A 16,056-nucleotide genomic window follows, 5' to 3' on the forward strand; every position below is an offset into this window, starting at 1 on the left:
ATAGATAGATAGATAGATAGATAGATAGATAGATAGATAGACAGACAGACAGACAGACAGACAGACAGACGATACATACGTACGTACGTACATACATACATACATACATAGATAAATAGATACATAATACATAGATGCATACAGAAATACCTATACATACATACACGGATGAATACATACATGAATACATACATAATACATACATACATATACATATACATACATACATACATACATACATACATGCATACATACATAGATGTATACATACATGCATACATACATACATACATTCATGCATACATACATACATACATACATGCATGCTTGCATACATACATACATACATGCATACATACATACATAGATACATACATGCATACATACATACATAGAATAAATAAGCAGTTATAAATCCCTCTATTGTATCTGCCAGTGTCTGTGTACAGTCATCAGTGTTGGAGATATCAGGCTTCATTTCCTTCCCTTCACCTTTCCTGTCTGTTCATTTTCTGCACAGCACAAAGAAACACTTTCACAGACTCAAGAATTGCCTGAGCTAAAGAATCCATCACGGTAAATGTTAAAGCCTTAATTTGCCGATGTCAGAGTTGCTCTGATTTATCACTTTCTCATTGCACTGTTCAGCGTTTTCATACAAATGCCTTCATTTACACACTGTCGGTCAAGAGACATGGCTAAAAAAATTTTTTTGACGTCGATATTTGTAATTATTTTTAACACAGGTGTGAAGGTTGAGTCAAGACAAATAAAGACATTACACAGTTGGTGCAGTGGAAACCAAATGGAGACAGTTATAACTCTGCTTCTAGTGTTGCTGGGTGATGTTTTCCACCAACTATGAAGACAGATTTACCTCTAGTGTTTGTGTGTGTTGTGTTGCTCATTAGGGAACCAGACTCATAAGGTATATTTATCTGTTACACGGTTAAAAAGAGGCTGTTTATGTGTCATGCGTCGCTCCATGTGCTTTTTCTCGTGTCGTAGCTTGTTTTATGTGAAACTTGGCTCTACGCACACAGAGCGGGCTAATAAAACGTGTTTGTGTGCTGGAGGGAGGTTGAGAAAGCGGCGGCAGACTGGTGTGTGTTTGCAGTAAAGAGTGAAAACGAGCTAAACGATCCTCAGCCCACAATGTTTTTGACAGGCATCTGTGGCGGCCGGGCCCGTCTCCCCTGCATTCACGCCGTCTCTTTATTGCATTACGATCTGCGTTATTTGAGAATAATATGTCAAGCTGGGACTTAAACCAATCAGCCAACGCTCCCTGTTGCTGTTGTTGTTTTGTGGTTTTTTTTTTGTTTTTTTTGCCTCTGTTTGCCTCTCCCTTTCCCCCCTCTTTTCCTCTTTTGTCTTTCACATAGCAGCAGGTGTTCACACTTACACATGATATAACATCTCATAGTGAGTCAGGAATGAGAGATGGATGCAGGATGACTAGGGCTTGGAGGTGTGGCGGTGTATTTTTCCAGTAACTGTCATGCATTCAAGACCAAAATGATGGAATTACTCACCTTCTAATGCATGGGTGTCAAACCTACAGCCTGTGGACCAAAATCGGCACACTAAAGGGTCCAATCCAGCCCACGGGATGAATTTGCAAAGTACAAAAATCAGTCAAAGGTGTCACTAGTTACTTTTCCACTGGACATCTGTGCAAAACTTTACCAATATTTACTAAATGTAGAAAAATAATGTTGGTTTTTCCATTAAATCATAAATGCGATGATTTGTTTATTTATTATTGCGAGATGACATGAAAAGTCATTCCATAAACATGGTGACAAATGTAAATATTGTGTTGATTTAACAGATATAATTATTATTATATATTACCCCTGTATCCCGTATTAAATTACAAAATGATTCAGTTTCCTGGTGTGTCCACTCATACTGCGCCATATTTCTTGAAACGTCCATCAGCATCTGTTTTTTCAAATTCACATGACTCTTGTTGCAGAAAAAGTTCTTTCCATTGCAGTTTTGCGTGATATACCATTTACGCTATGCCCGAAAAACTTCCTCTTGCCAGCACAAAAACTATTAATCGAAAGTTTTGACGAAATTGTCGTTTTTCAATTAGGTAAATTTTTATGCGCAATTTGAGGGTCAATGGAAAAGCAACTACCGAGTCTTGATAAGTTTCATTATGAAGTTAAATGATGTGTTTTTCAGTTCCAGATACATTTGTAGATCCACTGTGATCTATAAGTTGAAATACACATGTGTAAATGATAAAACTGATGCATAAAATTATTAAAATTACTCTTATTTTTCTGAAGAAATTTCAGATAAATAGATGTTCAGGGTATTCACATTTTTTGTTAAAGGATAGTTTAATTAATCAATTTACATTTGAATGTCTTTACAGCTATAATTGTGTGATGTAGATCTGTGCGTCACTTAGGATCCCCTTGTTCCTGTAAATCTTGTGACTGGTTCTAATCATGGCTGACACTTGGATACTTCAGGGTCATTTCATCCAGTCAGGAACCTCCCCTAAGTGAAAAAAACTGTTTGACCGCTACCCAGGTCTTCTCTTAAGCACCAAACAGGCATGTGACTGTTGATTTACTGCCGTCTAAACTGTCCCCGCTGGCATTGTTGCACTTGAGGAATTAAATCCCTAATCACCTCAGTGAAGCCAAAGGCGGAGCTAGGACGGCCTCAGAATGTGGTGTACTCCCAGTCAGGTCGTTACTGCCTCCCTGACATGGTTCTGTGTGTCCTTCATGTCCTCCTGACTTCTCTGTTTGTGCATTTTGAAACAACCTGGTGTAGGATTGAGAGGCTCGTAGATGGAGGAAGGCAAAGAAACAGTGTTTGAGTGCCACATCAGGACCAAATCAGTTAAAAAAAAACTGAGTTAGGCATTGTTTGGCCAATTACTTCTGGTTCTTTAACCCTATTTTGTGTCTATTTTGGTCATTTCCACACACATTACCAGACAGTGACAGCACCAGACAGTGAGTCAACAATCTCAGGTACAATGTGGTCTACAGGGTCTGTAAGGTCCACCTCTGTATGAACAGTGAGTACCTGCTTTGTTAGGTACCATGAAGTAATGGTACTAGTGTAAGGAATGATGTTCAACGGGATCATGTGGATGTGGACAAGGGATTTAGTTGGTCTAATGTTCTAAAATACATATTCTTTTCACCTTACATGTGTTTTTCTTGTTTTTTTTTCTTTATATTTACTTCTTGGAGTTATTTATTTATTTACTTGCCACGTACAGGCAAAGAACTAAATGCGGTAACTTCATTCATCTTGATTTTCTACGTAACAGTAAAATTTTTTGAAAGATTTCAGAAAAGTAATGAAGTCTTGTTATGTCCTCCAATAACACACTAAGGTTGAAGTTTTGAATTTCAGAGTATTTCAGAGTGCCCTATAAAGGTGTGATCGAGTACTTTCCCTTTAAAACATTATACTGAATCTTTTTAGTTCCTTTTTTTGTTTTGATATTTGTTCTTACATTGACGTTCAATGAGTGTGCTTACTTGTATTTTCTGGCCTCTGTTGAAACTCAGTAGATGACCACATCACCACCAAGCCCTGGGCTGTGACCTCACATTCCTTGTTCCACCTGTTTCCAACACTTCTCTATTGTTACTGCCTTCTCAACCCACTAATGTCCAGACTGTTTGCAATTCAGTCCAAGAGAAAACCTGCAATTTTCCGGGTTCTAAGCCTATTTATTTTTGCTCTGAACACTCCAAATAGCTGAAAATTAGATGCATGAAGCAACTTTCTAGCCTCTCCTCAAACTCAATGGACAAACAAATCACCACCCGGCCTTTGGGTTTGTCCTCACATGCCTTTTTCCACATTTCTCCATTGTTACTGCTCTCCCGACCCACTTATGTCCTGATGATTTGCACTTCAGTACAAAAGGAAACCTCCAATTTTCAAGGTTCTGAGCCCATTTATTTTTGGCTGAAATGTCCCAAATCCTTCAAAATTAGGTGCATGAAGCTACTTTCTAGCTTCTCCTGAAACTCAGTGGGTGACCATATCACCACCATTGCCTTTTCTCACATTCCTTTTTCCACCTGTTTTCTACACTTCTCCATTGTTACTGCCTTCTCAACCCACTAATGCCTTGATTATTTGCCCTGTGCGCTTCAGTGCAAGGGAAAACCTACAATTTTACAGGTTCTAAGTCTATTTATTTTTGGTCAAAAACACTTCAAATCATTGAAAATTAAGTGCATGGAGCTACTGTGTAGCTTTGCGTGAACCATAGTAAATGTCCAGATCACCACCTAGCCCTGGGTTTTGCTTAGACATTCCTTTTTCCACCTGTTTCCCACACTTCTCATTTATTGTTACATTCTCAACCCACTAAATTTGTGACATTTCCACTTCAGTACAAAGGTAAACCTACAATTTTCCAGTTTCTGAACCAGTTTATTTTTGGTCAAAATGCTCCAAATGGTTCAAATTAGATGCATGAATCAGAACATCACCATGTAGCTGGAAAAGGCCTGTGTGTTTCTGCTCGCCTGCCTGGATGAACATATAATTGTGTGGCTGTGTGTCTGCTTTTCTGCGTATTTTTGATGGTGTGTAATGTGTGTTTGCATTGGCTGTGTTCAGGTTGTGTGTGCAGACTCAGCTCTGGCTGCCTCTGCAGCTCATCACACTCTACAGCCAACTGCTGATTACACAGCACTTGTTTTGTCCTCGCTCTGCTCTGTTCTGCTCCTATTATCAGCCCGGGAGCCAGAGCAGAATTAGATGGAGGGCTTTGTCTAACACTGTTTCTCCAGCCTGCCTCTTCAGCTGTGTTCTCCTTGGCTCTGCTGGCTGCAGAAGACACCTCTGCCATGGTGTTGTCCTCCTCCCGAGGCAGAACACTGAGCACACAGTCCAGCAGTCCTCCTTCATTCCCTTTATCTGTCCCCAGGGCCGAGGCCTGTTTACTCAGCCTGATGATATTATGACAATCAAGAGGGGATCAGTTCCGTTCCACTTCCTGTCTGGAGGCTCCCTGGTGTGTATTCTGGGAGAGTCTGGCATGTACAGCTATATTGTCTCACTCAGTCATTAGGGTTCGCTTTCTGTGACACCCCCAGCATCAGGCGAGTGGTAGTGGGCCGTGACTTATTGTCTCAATCAGAAACTCATGAACTGACTGATGTAAGCAGTAGTTCTGCATCTGGGACAGAATTTGGTTGCTTCAATCGGACTTTGCCTCATGATGTGAAGGTTCAGCTGCTTGTTACACTATTCATTTATATATTCTTTACTGCTAGGTACAAGGTGACTTTATACCCGTGGGAAGATTTGTTTTGCAGCGAGCTCTCACTCACTGCCGGCCGCTGCGTGCCACTCACTGCCGGCCGCTGCGTACGCATGCTGTCAAATGATTAAAATTTTTAATCAGATTAATCACAGGGTTGCTGTGGATAAATTTAGATTAATCATGATTAAATATCATTCATTTTTAGTCTATATTAATCACATTTCATTTTGCATGAGCAAACAGACTCAAGAAAGAAGGGAATAAATATGCACTTAACGTGTTTATTAAACACCTTCAACAGTTTCAACAAACAACTTGAAACAACTGTTCATCTTGGTTTTTTTGTCCTCATATTTCCATCCAGAGGGCCAATGTGCTGTTTAGTGTCTTCCATCTTTATGGGTTGGTTCTGCTGCCTGTCACTACTGGATCAACTGCCCATTTGTTCATGCACAACACTGACTTTACTTGGATAAACTGCCCTAGAAGCGTTGGCAGAGATGTTCAGAGTCATTCTATGCTGCAGATGGGTTAATTGTGATAAAATTTTTTAATCAGATAAACCATGGTGACGGATTAATCTGCGTTAATGCGTCAGTTTTGACAGCCCTAATCTTTCTCACATCTGCAATCAGAGAATCCCATGGTGTGAGTTTTAGTGATGATTTTGACATATTAAAAGTAACAGAGTGAGAGTTCAGTGTATTTTTGAGCATTTACAGATTAGTAATGAAGCTTTATATGATCCAAACCTTAACTTATCTCAGTTTAGACCTACACAAGGGCCACAAGGACAAGGAAGAATGTGTGGTATGAAGTAAGCATAAGGAAAGTGAAACGTTATATATAATGCAAATATATATAGATGATGGTCTTGCATAAGTGATGCTGTCATTATATCATGATAGTATCATATTGTGAGTTCCTCTGCGATTCCAGTCTTAGTTTTTGTCTATCTTCCTTTGTGGGTGTTTTCGGTGAAGGACAGGACTGGGTGTTCCTGTTTCCTGCTTTCTGAGGGAGTAAATGAATCCACTCTGTGATGACGGAAGGAAAGGAATGGGATGGAGATAACAGATTTTCTGTCTTCTTCAAAGGAGGTAAACAAAGATGGAGGCTCCAGTAGGGAAAGTGCCAAAATCTGGTTGGACAGATAAAGCTGAAAGACTGACTGTAAATATAACATACAATGTGAAAAAAAAGGTTAAAATGACTTATGTTAAAAAAACAAGAGACATGAAGGCTCAGTTGAAAACTCAATATATCATGTGACATGCAAATGTAGAGTGCTGTGTAAAAGTCCAACATTAGGTTTGTTGGTTTAGTAAACTTCTAATGTCCACACATATTCGTTTGTCTCTGTATTTAGATCTAATCTGGATATGAGTGAAGTATGAACAGCAATAAAAACAGAAGTTTCGGGAAAAAAACAGCTGAGTGGTCGTATTTAGTGTGACCTCCCTTTGCACTTAACATGTCTATAACCCTTTTGTTCAGACAATATGAGTTTATGTCATTAATTTTCAGATGTTTTTCACCAGGTTTAATTCAAACCATGTCAGATGTTTCTAAGTTTCTTTGTGCTGTTCTTGTCATGGGGTCAGAGGTCACAATAAACAGTGACTTTAACCTTTAAAACACATTTAGTCCCGTTTTTATGTCTTTTAAAGCTGGGCCCATATTTCTTGTATTTCTCATTGTATGTTAAAAAAGGGAATGAGAAATAAATATGTATAGTCATTTCAACAATGAAAAACAGCAAAGTTAAAGCTGGAATAAGACTTTAGGTGAGTTATGTAAGAAAACAAATACAGGAAGAGCCGTGGAAGTAATGATAGAACAAGCTCATAGTGGATCAGGAACGGTCAGTGTTTACCTCCAGTAGTAAATGATCCATCCCTCATGGACAGAGTCTGGTCCCAGGAGGTCTGGATGAGCAAAGCTCTGCCCTCCACTAGGAATGTCCCGGTTTGTGAGCCATGACGTGCTGCAGCTTTTTCCTCTCGGCTGCTCCTAGTGCGATCGCCCTCTCAGTCACTCAAAGGGCATCGAAGCAGGAAAACTTAACTCACAAATCCAATCAAGCCCTCACTCGTTAACCGTCAACTTGGGCAAACATTCCCGGGGTGTTTTTAATTCATCTGCACTGTTGACAGGGGGTTTTACTGTTGCTTCACCAGGTCTTGCTCAGTCATCCTTTGCAATTTATATGGCAGACCCTTGAGTCGGGCTCTCATAATAGCACCATTAATGAAAAAACTGAGCGAGTTAGATGGCGCCTCAGGTCTGGCAGCCCACTTTTATGGACATTAACCCCTATTTCTTCCTCTCTCTCTCTCTGCTCTTTCCTATAGGCACTAGCAGCCAATGCAGGGACAGGGTTTGCCGTTGCAGAGCCACAGGTGGCCATGTTCTGTGGAAAACTCAACATGCACGTCAACATTCAGACCGGCCGCTGGGAACCCGACCCGTCCGGAACCAAGAGCTGCGTAGGAACCAAAGAGGGCGTGCTGCAGTACTGCCAGGAGGTGAGGCAATTTCTACACCTTCAATCACACAGACAGGGTAGTAAAATCAGCAGAAAAGATGATGAAAAACAACCAGTATTACACCTTTTTTTTAACCATTAAAGCTTCAGTAAGCAGTATTTTGGTGTCACTGAGCAGGAATTCCATCATAGCCTTTCAGCATGTTGTAATTCAAGTGGTATTAGAGGAAACCAGACTTCGGCACTTCCCCTTGGCTCTGTTTAATACAGGAAATGCAGTTGGTGACAGAAAAGTTGGGACAATCACATGGTTTTTCAGTGATAAAAATGGCTTCAGCTGCAATAATGGCAGCACAATCAACAATGGTTTTGCTATTGGAAGGAAAATACTTGATTTGACTTAAAACAGGTATATTCAGTACCTTCAGTTTCAGTTGATCTAACATGTTCATATGCACTTTTAAAGTCTAGTTTTAGTTGGACTAACGTAATAATTTGGGGTTTTTTTTAAGTGTCATGTAAACCCACTGACTGATTCCATGTCTGAAATCAGAATTTTTGAGTCAATTCATGGCCATGAGCAGCATAACACGCTAACATCTCAGTCAGGGGTGTCAAACTCATTTTAGTTCAGGGGCCACATTAAGACAAATTTGATCTGAAGTGGGCCGGACCAGTGAAATAATAACATAATAATTATAAATAACGTAAACTCCAAATTTTTCTTTATGTTTTGGAGTGAAAAAGGAAAATTATGCAATGAAAATATTTGCATGTACCAACTATCCTTTAAAATGTGAATAACATGAATCAAACTGAAATTTCTTAAGAAAACTAAGTGCAATTTAACAATATTATGTCTCAGTTTATCATTTACACATGGAAATTACAACTTACAGATCACGGTGAATCAACAAATACATAAAACATTTAATAACAAGCAGAATCTTGGTAAACTTGCACTTCCAATGTTCATATTTGTTCAGGTTATTCACATCTGGAATTTCCCCTTGTGGGACTAATAAAGGATCTTATCTTATCTTATCTTATCTTATCTTATCTTATCTTATCTTATTTTTTAGTGTAAATACAGTAAAATGACATGAAAATGTTACATTTACAAAGGGAAAAATTTGGAGTTGTGAGTATTTATAGGTTATTATGATAGTTTTTACTGATCTGACCCACTTGAGATTAAATTGGTCTGTATGTGAAACCTGAACTAAAATGATTAATATCTTCAGTGTAACTGTTGCATTTCCCAAATTCATCTCCTTGCCAGACTGGACCCTTTGGTGGACCAGATTTATTCCCTGGGATGCATGTTTGAAACCTCTGATCTAATTGATCAGAATTCAGATGCTTTCATTGCCTGTAACAAAAATATCTTAGCTGTTACTGAGATTTTAACCATAATCTCAGTAACTGCTGAATGATAGCAGTGTGAGATAAATATGGATGGATATGTTGACCGGAGTAAATCCACATGTGGAGAAGATCATATCAGGGAGGAAAAAGTGATTCTTGATACTTTTCCTAAATGACTGTGTAATAGGTAGCTTCCACATTCCCTCTGACTGTTATGTTCCTCCATCTGTCGCTGCAATTATATACCTGAACCAAAATGTGGTTCGATTCAAAGTGATGCAAAGCTTGGAGAACTCATTGGTGATTGGTGATTCTCCTCAAAACTCAGATCTAAAATTAACAGACTGGGATTAATTTGTGCAAGTGGTGAATTTTTTTTCAACAGCAGAGCATCAAATTATAATCAACTAGTTGAGAACATGATAAAAGTATATGAACAGATGGGCTGCAGACTGTCACTCAAAATTAATTGCCTCCACTTGCACCTTGATTTTTTTTTCTCCAGTTTGGGTGATGTAAGTGATGAAAATGGTGAACAGTTTCATCTATATTCCTGAAATAGAAACCAGGTATCGAGGGGTTTTAACCCAAACATGACTGTGATTAATATTAGTTTTACAGCAGGAAACTGTCACAACCACAAGAACAAGAGACAGTGAATGAAACATTTTGAGCAGTTTAGAGCCAAACTGAAAGCTGAAAGACTCTGATATATATACGGTAGGATATAGTCCTTTACATGTTCACAATACTCAAATTCCTGATGTGCAGGAGAAATTTTGATTTCAGATCTGTAATCGGCCTGATTTAGTCAAAATTAGATACTTTTATTCCAGTTGCAGATGTTTGTTTGTGTAATTATATAAACACAAAAAGCTGCCATACTAGGATTTAAGGCAGAGGTCTCAAACATGCGTCCCGGTGGCCAAATCCGGCCTGCCAAAGGGTCCAGTCTCGCCCCTGGGCTGAATTTGTGAAATGCAAAAATTACACTGAAGTTAATCATCTTAGTTCAGGTTGCACATACAGACCAATTTAATCTCAAGTGGGTCGGATCAGTAAAATACTATCATAATAACCTATAAATACTCACAACTCCATATTGTTCTCTTTGTAAATGTAAACATTTTCATGTCATTTTACTGTATTTATATTAAAAAACATGAATAACCTGAACAAATTTGAACATTTTGAAATGTCTGAAGACCAAGTTTACCAAAATTCTGCCTGTTATTAAATGTTTTATGTATTTGTTGAACCACTGTGATCTGTAAGTTGTAATTTACATGTGTAAAAATAAACTGAGACATAATATTGTTAAAATTGCACTTAGTTTTCTTACAAAATTTCAGTTTGTTCATGTTATTCACATTTTAAAGGGTAGTTGGTAGATGTAAACATTTTCATCACATAATTTTACTTTTTTTGCCCTCTAAAATGTAGAGGAAAGTTTGGAGTTGACATTATTTATAGATTATTATGCTATTATTTCACTGGTCCGGCCCACTGCAGATCAAATTAGGCTTAATGTGGCCCCTGAACTAAAATGAGTTTGACACCCCTGATTTAAGGTGATCTAATTGCAGAGATGGAAAAAACTCAACACAGCTGTCATTGTATGGTGATGTTTTGGATTTTGTGACATTGAGCAGATGGAATTACTGTGTGAAAATCAGTTTTCCAAGATCTCATTTTTGTATGTTTGACTTGATATTTCTAATTTGTTATATGTGCATTTTCTTCAATAAACAGTAATTAGACCGAGCTCCAAATTTTGATATTGCCCATAAAAATCACAACATGACGTTTTAACTAAATCATGTAGCCCTGCTAGAGAATCGTAACTCAGCGCGTGATTAGATTCATTGCGACTCATCAGCCATCAGTCGTGATTTGGCCTCAGTTTTCTATATTGCTGTGCTACATTTTCACCAGATAATCCAAGCCATCAGATAAATATTAATTCACTTTTATTGATAAAGTGTCAGACTACAACCATATATCTGTAACATAAACAGCTGCATCTTTTTAACACCAATCTCTGTGTGACTGAGTACGTAAACATTAAAAATAAATCCTTCAACGGTGCATTAGAAGTAGTTCACAAGCTTCACCGTTCAATTTATGATGCTCCTTTGAAATGAAGAGAGATGGCAGAGAGCTGTTGGCGGAGGGGGAGTACTTTCAATATGGGCTTTTCCTCTAATTTGTGTCTATTGTATCTTTAAATCCCACGGATGTTAGTAACCTCTTTTGTAAAGGGAGATCTGGTCTAGACGGCACCTATTACAAGGTTCAACAGGAAAATACAACATCAGACACACAGAGGAACAATAGCAAAAGCAGCAAACATTATGAGAAAACATACGTAAGGTATAAAGGAGTCGGTGTTAAGAAGGTAAATAAAGCCTGTTTAGGGACAAATGAAGGTGGAGGTGCTATTTACAACACAGGAATTTTATTTATGTTTGATTCTTGTAACTGGATCTTAAAAAACAAATGTTTTGCTGTTAATATTGGAGCACTGTAAAGGTTATATATGTCAGAGATGCACCAAATGATAATCTGAGACTAGAATCAGTTGGTTTTTATGTTGATTAGAAATGACCTTTGACCAGTTGACCAGTCTGAAATGTGGCCAATTCATTCGTTTATAAGTTATGGTAGCTGTGGCTGAGATGGCTGGAGAGTCAGCTTGTGACCGAAGGGTTGCCGGTTCAATTCCCTGGACTGGCGGAGAGTTGTTGACTGACGTGCTCTTGAGCAAGGCACTTAGCCCCCCGTTTGGCCTGACATGGCCAGCCCACTCCTAGCGTGCAGTGTGTTTGATGCATAATCTAGTAATAGGTTAAAGGCAGAAGACAAATTTCGGTGCATGTTTACGTGTGTGACAAGCTACTACTGACAAAATAAAGATTCTATTCTTATACTGTTTCTGTGTAGTACTGACTCCGTGTCTGGAACTCCTTTCTTGATTGCCTCAGAGCTCCACAGTCACAGGACTCATTCAGAAAGAAACTGAAGACATTTCTGTTTAAACAGGCTTTTTATGGCCCACCATCATGTTTTTTTATATTTAGTATTTAATTTCTTTTATTGTTGGACTTTCCTTTTCTCTGTAGCCCTTTGAGATTCTGTTGAATGGAAAGTGCTTCATCAATGCAATTTTATTATTATTATATTATTATTATTATTATTATTGATATTTCAAACTCTCACCAGCAGTCTGTTACCGGAAGACACTTAGGACCAAAACCACCAACGAATCAATGCTATGTATCCACAGACTGTGTCACTCACTGAATAAAGTATAAAGCTCATTGTTTACACACATCTGTATTATGGTGTCATCAAGTTTTCTTCTTCAAACTAAAACTCAGACATGTATTGAGACAGTCGGTCAAACTAACACTGGTTCTTATAATTTTCACATGCTGCATCAGCTGATAGTTTACATTATATTTCTGTTAGCTTAGCTGTTTTTAGACAGAAAACAGCCACAGTAAAACCACAAATCACCTCCGTTTTCTGTGCAGTATGTTTTTCAGTGCGGCTGCTTTAGGGGAGGGTGAGGCGATGGGTATTCAGTCTGTTGGACTTTTGAACTCCACCATTAGATGGCACTAACCAAAGCTTTAGAAAAAAAAATCCTGGATATCTATTTATACATAAAATTATGTCAAACTCTGTCTCCTTCAGTATCCATTTCCATCATTTTAAACCATCATTTCAATTCTGCATGAAAGCTGTTTCTAACACAAACATTTAAGACATTTTTTTCTACTTATTTACCATAATCTCCATAACAGATGAATGATAGCTGTGATGAAATATAGAAGATGAAAAATAAATATGGATGGACATGCTGACTGGAGTAAACCCATATGTTGATAGGTTCTGGTATCAGGGTGGAAGAAGTGAGTCTTGTTACTTTCACTAAATGACTGTGTAAGTGGGAGCATACTCATTCCCTCTGACTATTTTCCTCCATCTGTCTCCACAATTAAGGCCATGTTTTCTACTTGACAGATATCCTTGCTCTTATTTACTTGTTCCCCGTACAGTATCTACTAACCCATAAGACGGCTGGTATTACTGTCATGGTTTATAACGCAGCTGTCCAGGGAAAAAAGGCTGGGTTCTACATTTCCAAACAGCCTTCCTTCACCGGCTTCAGTTGCATTTATTGATGACATTTTGATGGCATTTGGGGAGAGTGTAAATTGCATGCTCTTTCACGGATGAGCAGATGGCATCTAGAGAGTATAAAGAGAGAGTATAAAGCATGGATTAAAGGATCCCATTGAAGCTCCACTTCTCGCACCGTCTCTCTCATCCACACACACAAAACATAAAAACCCTCCTCTCTCATTATGTCATGTACGCTCACTGCTTCTTCTCCCAACAGATGTATCCCGAGCTCCAAATCACAAATGTGGTGGAGGCCAACCAGCCCATTCGCATTGAGAACTGGTGCAAGAAGGAGAAGAAGGTGTGCAAAGGCCACGCCCATATTGTGGTGCCTTACAAATGCTTAGGTAAGTTTTTTTTAAATAAAGATTTGTTTTTATTAACAGAAGCTCTGAGATGATGTTTATGGTGTTTAGCAAACATCTACAGTTCGTTACAGTGAGATAAGGCGCGTTTTATGTATAAACTTACGGACACACCACATAGGGATGATTTTTGAAAATCAGAAGAGAAAAGAAAAAAAAATTAAATTAAAATCAAAACAAAACTAAAATATTACATGAACTTTTCCCATCACACACACCCCACCCTCCTCTCTCGTATGGCTCTCAATTTCCTTTCATTCACATCCCTACACAGTCTATGTACATAGTTTATACTTACACTCAGATGTAATGTTTAGGTTAGTTTGACCTCGGTACAAAACACTCACTATATTTCCTCAACTCAATAACAAACCAGATCAAGGTCGATACTGAGAATGACGTGAACAAATAAAGGCTGGTTCTCAAATACAGATAGCAGATAAACTTATGGTGTAATAAAGTCCTGCCAGTTCAGCACTATGTACACTTCTGTTCCTTTAATTGAATACATTCAGCAATGTAATTCTGCTGTTTTAACACTGTATTTGTAAAGACCATTCAGCTGAAGTGTTATTGCCCATTTTCGGTCACTGCAGGTGTGTGTGTCTGAAAATTACAGCCATCTGTCATTTGTAGGAACTTGTAGGCATTACAGGGAAGCAACACTTTAACAATACAATTATTGTATATATACATATATATATATATATATATATATATATATATATATAATATATAGACGAAACTCCTTTATTTACATGGCTTTTCTTTGGACACTCAAGGAAAAGTTGAGTTTGTATTAAAATCTTAATCCAGTTGCAGAAAAAAATAGGCTTCTCACTAGATAGGACTATTTCTAATTATTAAACACAGAAATGAGAAATGAAGGCCTTCTAGTACCTTCTGTTGCTGGCAAATAAAGGCCCCAGACAGCTATTTGAAGAACTATGGCATCGGTCTACTTAATTTCATGTCCATTTTGAAACATTACCTAATCCCGAGGCAGTAATTGGTGTTTCGATCAAAGAACCACATTGGGGTCATAAAAAGTGTTTCCAGAGTTCCACCAACATTTTGTGTAGAACTTGCCTATGTTCAAGTCAGAGGTTGGGACTTTCATGACCAACAAGATCAACTCCAACCTCATGACTAGTATTATCAAATAATCAGTGCAACAGCAGGATCTCATCTGCAAAGAAGAAAAAAATAAGGCTTCAGTATGAGTATGCAATTGAAGTAGCAGGAGTTTGTGAAGGAGATGGAGATGAAGGAGTTCTCATTGTACTATGACATAATGTAACATAACCTGTGTGTAGCAGTATTTTTTTGACATTGAAATATATAAAAATGGAAATTCACTTCAACTTTTTTACACAGCCATATTTCATAAAGCTACAGATTTGGCTCAAAGGGTTTTACAATCTGTACATTGTGCACACCATCTATCCTTAGACCCTTGGTTCAAGTGAGGAAAAACTCAACCAAAACAACTTTAAAGGAGGAAAAATAGGGAAAACTCAGCAAGAGTCATAGAAGAGAGATCCCTCCTCCAGTAAAGAGGTGTTACCTATGCCTATGTCCTGTTTTGTTGACTCGTATACTTATAGTACATGAAATATTTACTTGTATTTACTCATAATTTGTTTATCACCTCCATTTGGTCACCTAACAATGGTTCCATGTCCCGTTTACTAAGTTAACATTAATGTGTAACATTGCTTGCAGTTATTTCACCACAATAAAATTTGCCACTACAAGTAACGTCAATAAAACTGTAGGCTTTTTTGCAGGTTTTTTGGACTGATTGCATTCTGTGTATATTGAACCAAGGACTTTTGGTCCTGCTAGCAGCGCCCATTAGCAGCATTTCTAAAGACGTCCGAGCAAATTTTCAAGGCTCTATTCTGATCAACCATACATTTGAAATCAAAACTGCATCTCATCTGAAAAAAACTACATTCTCTGACCAGGTATTTTGAAAATTACAACTCAGAGCACTGTAATTGAAGCTAATGATAGCCTGCTTCTTTTTCTTGATTCACCTATGAACATATCTCCAGATCTCTAGAGGACGGCATCTCAAGTTTGTGACTCATTTTTCACAATATTCAGAAAGCAACAACTCTTATTGCCCAGTACTAATATAGACCTATACTTTAACATAATAACGTGGTTAAAAGGTGGCTCTCAGCAGGTAGAAGAGCAAATCAATCCACAAGTTGAACCAAGTCAAAAGTTGCCATTAGCACCAGGTGTTAAAGGCAGAATTATAAGGCTGTAAATTGACCTTCATACCAGGTGTTTCCTACCGTCCTCATTCATCTACATTAGCTTTTCATTCAACATCAAAAGAGAGGAGATTATAATACATC

The 16,056-nt window shown here is 38.1% G+C and overlaps 1 protein-coding gene across 1 annotated transcript in view; it reads left to right on the forward strand.

Moving 5' to 3' along the window:
• The first annotated feature begins 7,613 nt into the window (after positions 1 to 7,613).
• LOC115430985 (amyloid-like protein 2) overlaps positions 7,614 to 16,056 on the forward strand; it is a 68,007-nt gene continuing 59,564 nt past the window's right edge. The window contains 2 exon segments of the mRNA XM_030151205.1: positions 7,614 to 7,800; positions 13,537 to 13,666. Coding sequence (XP_030007065.1) covers positions 7,681 to 7,800; positions 13,537 to 13,666 — 250 coding nt within the window. The 5' untranslated portion in view covers positions 7,614 to 7,680.

Source organism: Sphaeramia orbicularis, chromosome 13 (genome assembly GCF_902148855.1).
Source record: "Sphaeramia orbicularis chromosome 13, fSphaOr1.1, whole genome shotgun sequence".
In the NCBI taxonomy this organism is placed as follows: domain Eukaryota; kingdom Metazoa; phylum Chordata; class Actinopteri; order Kurtiformes; family Apogonidae; genus Sphaeramia; species Sphaeramia orbicularis.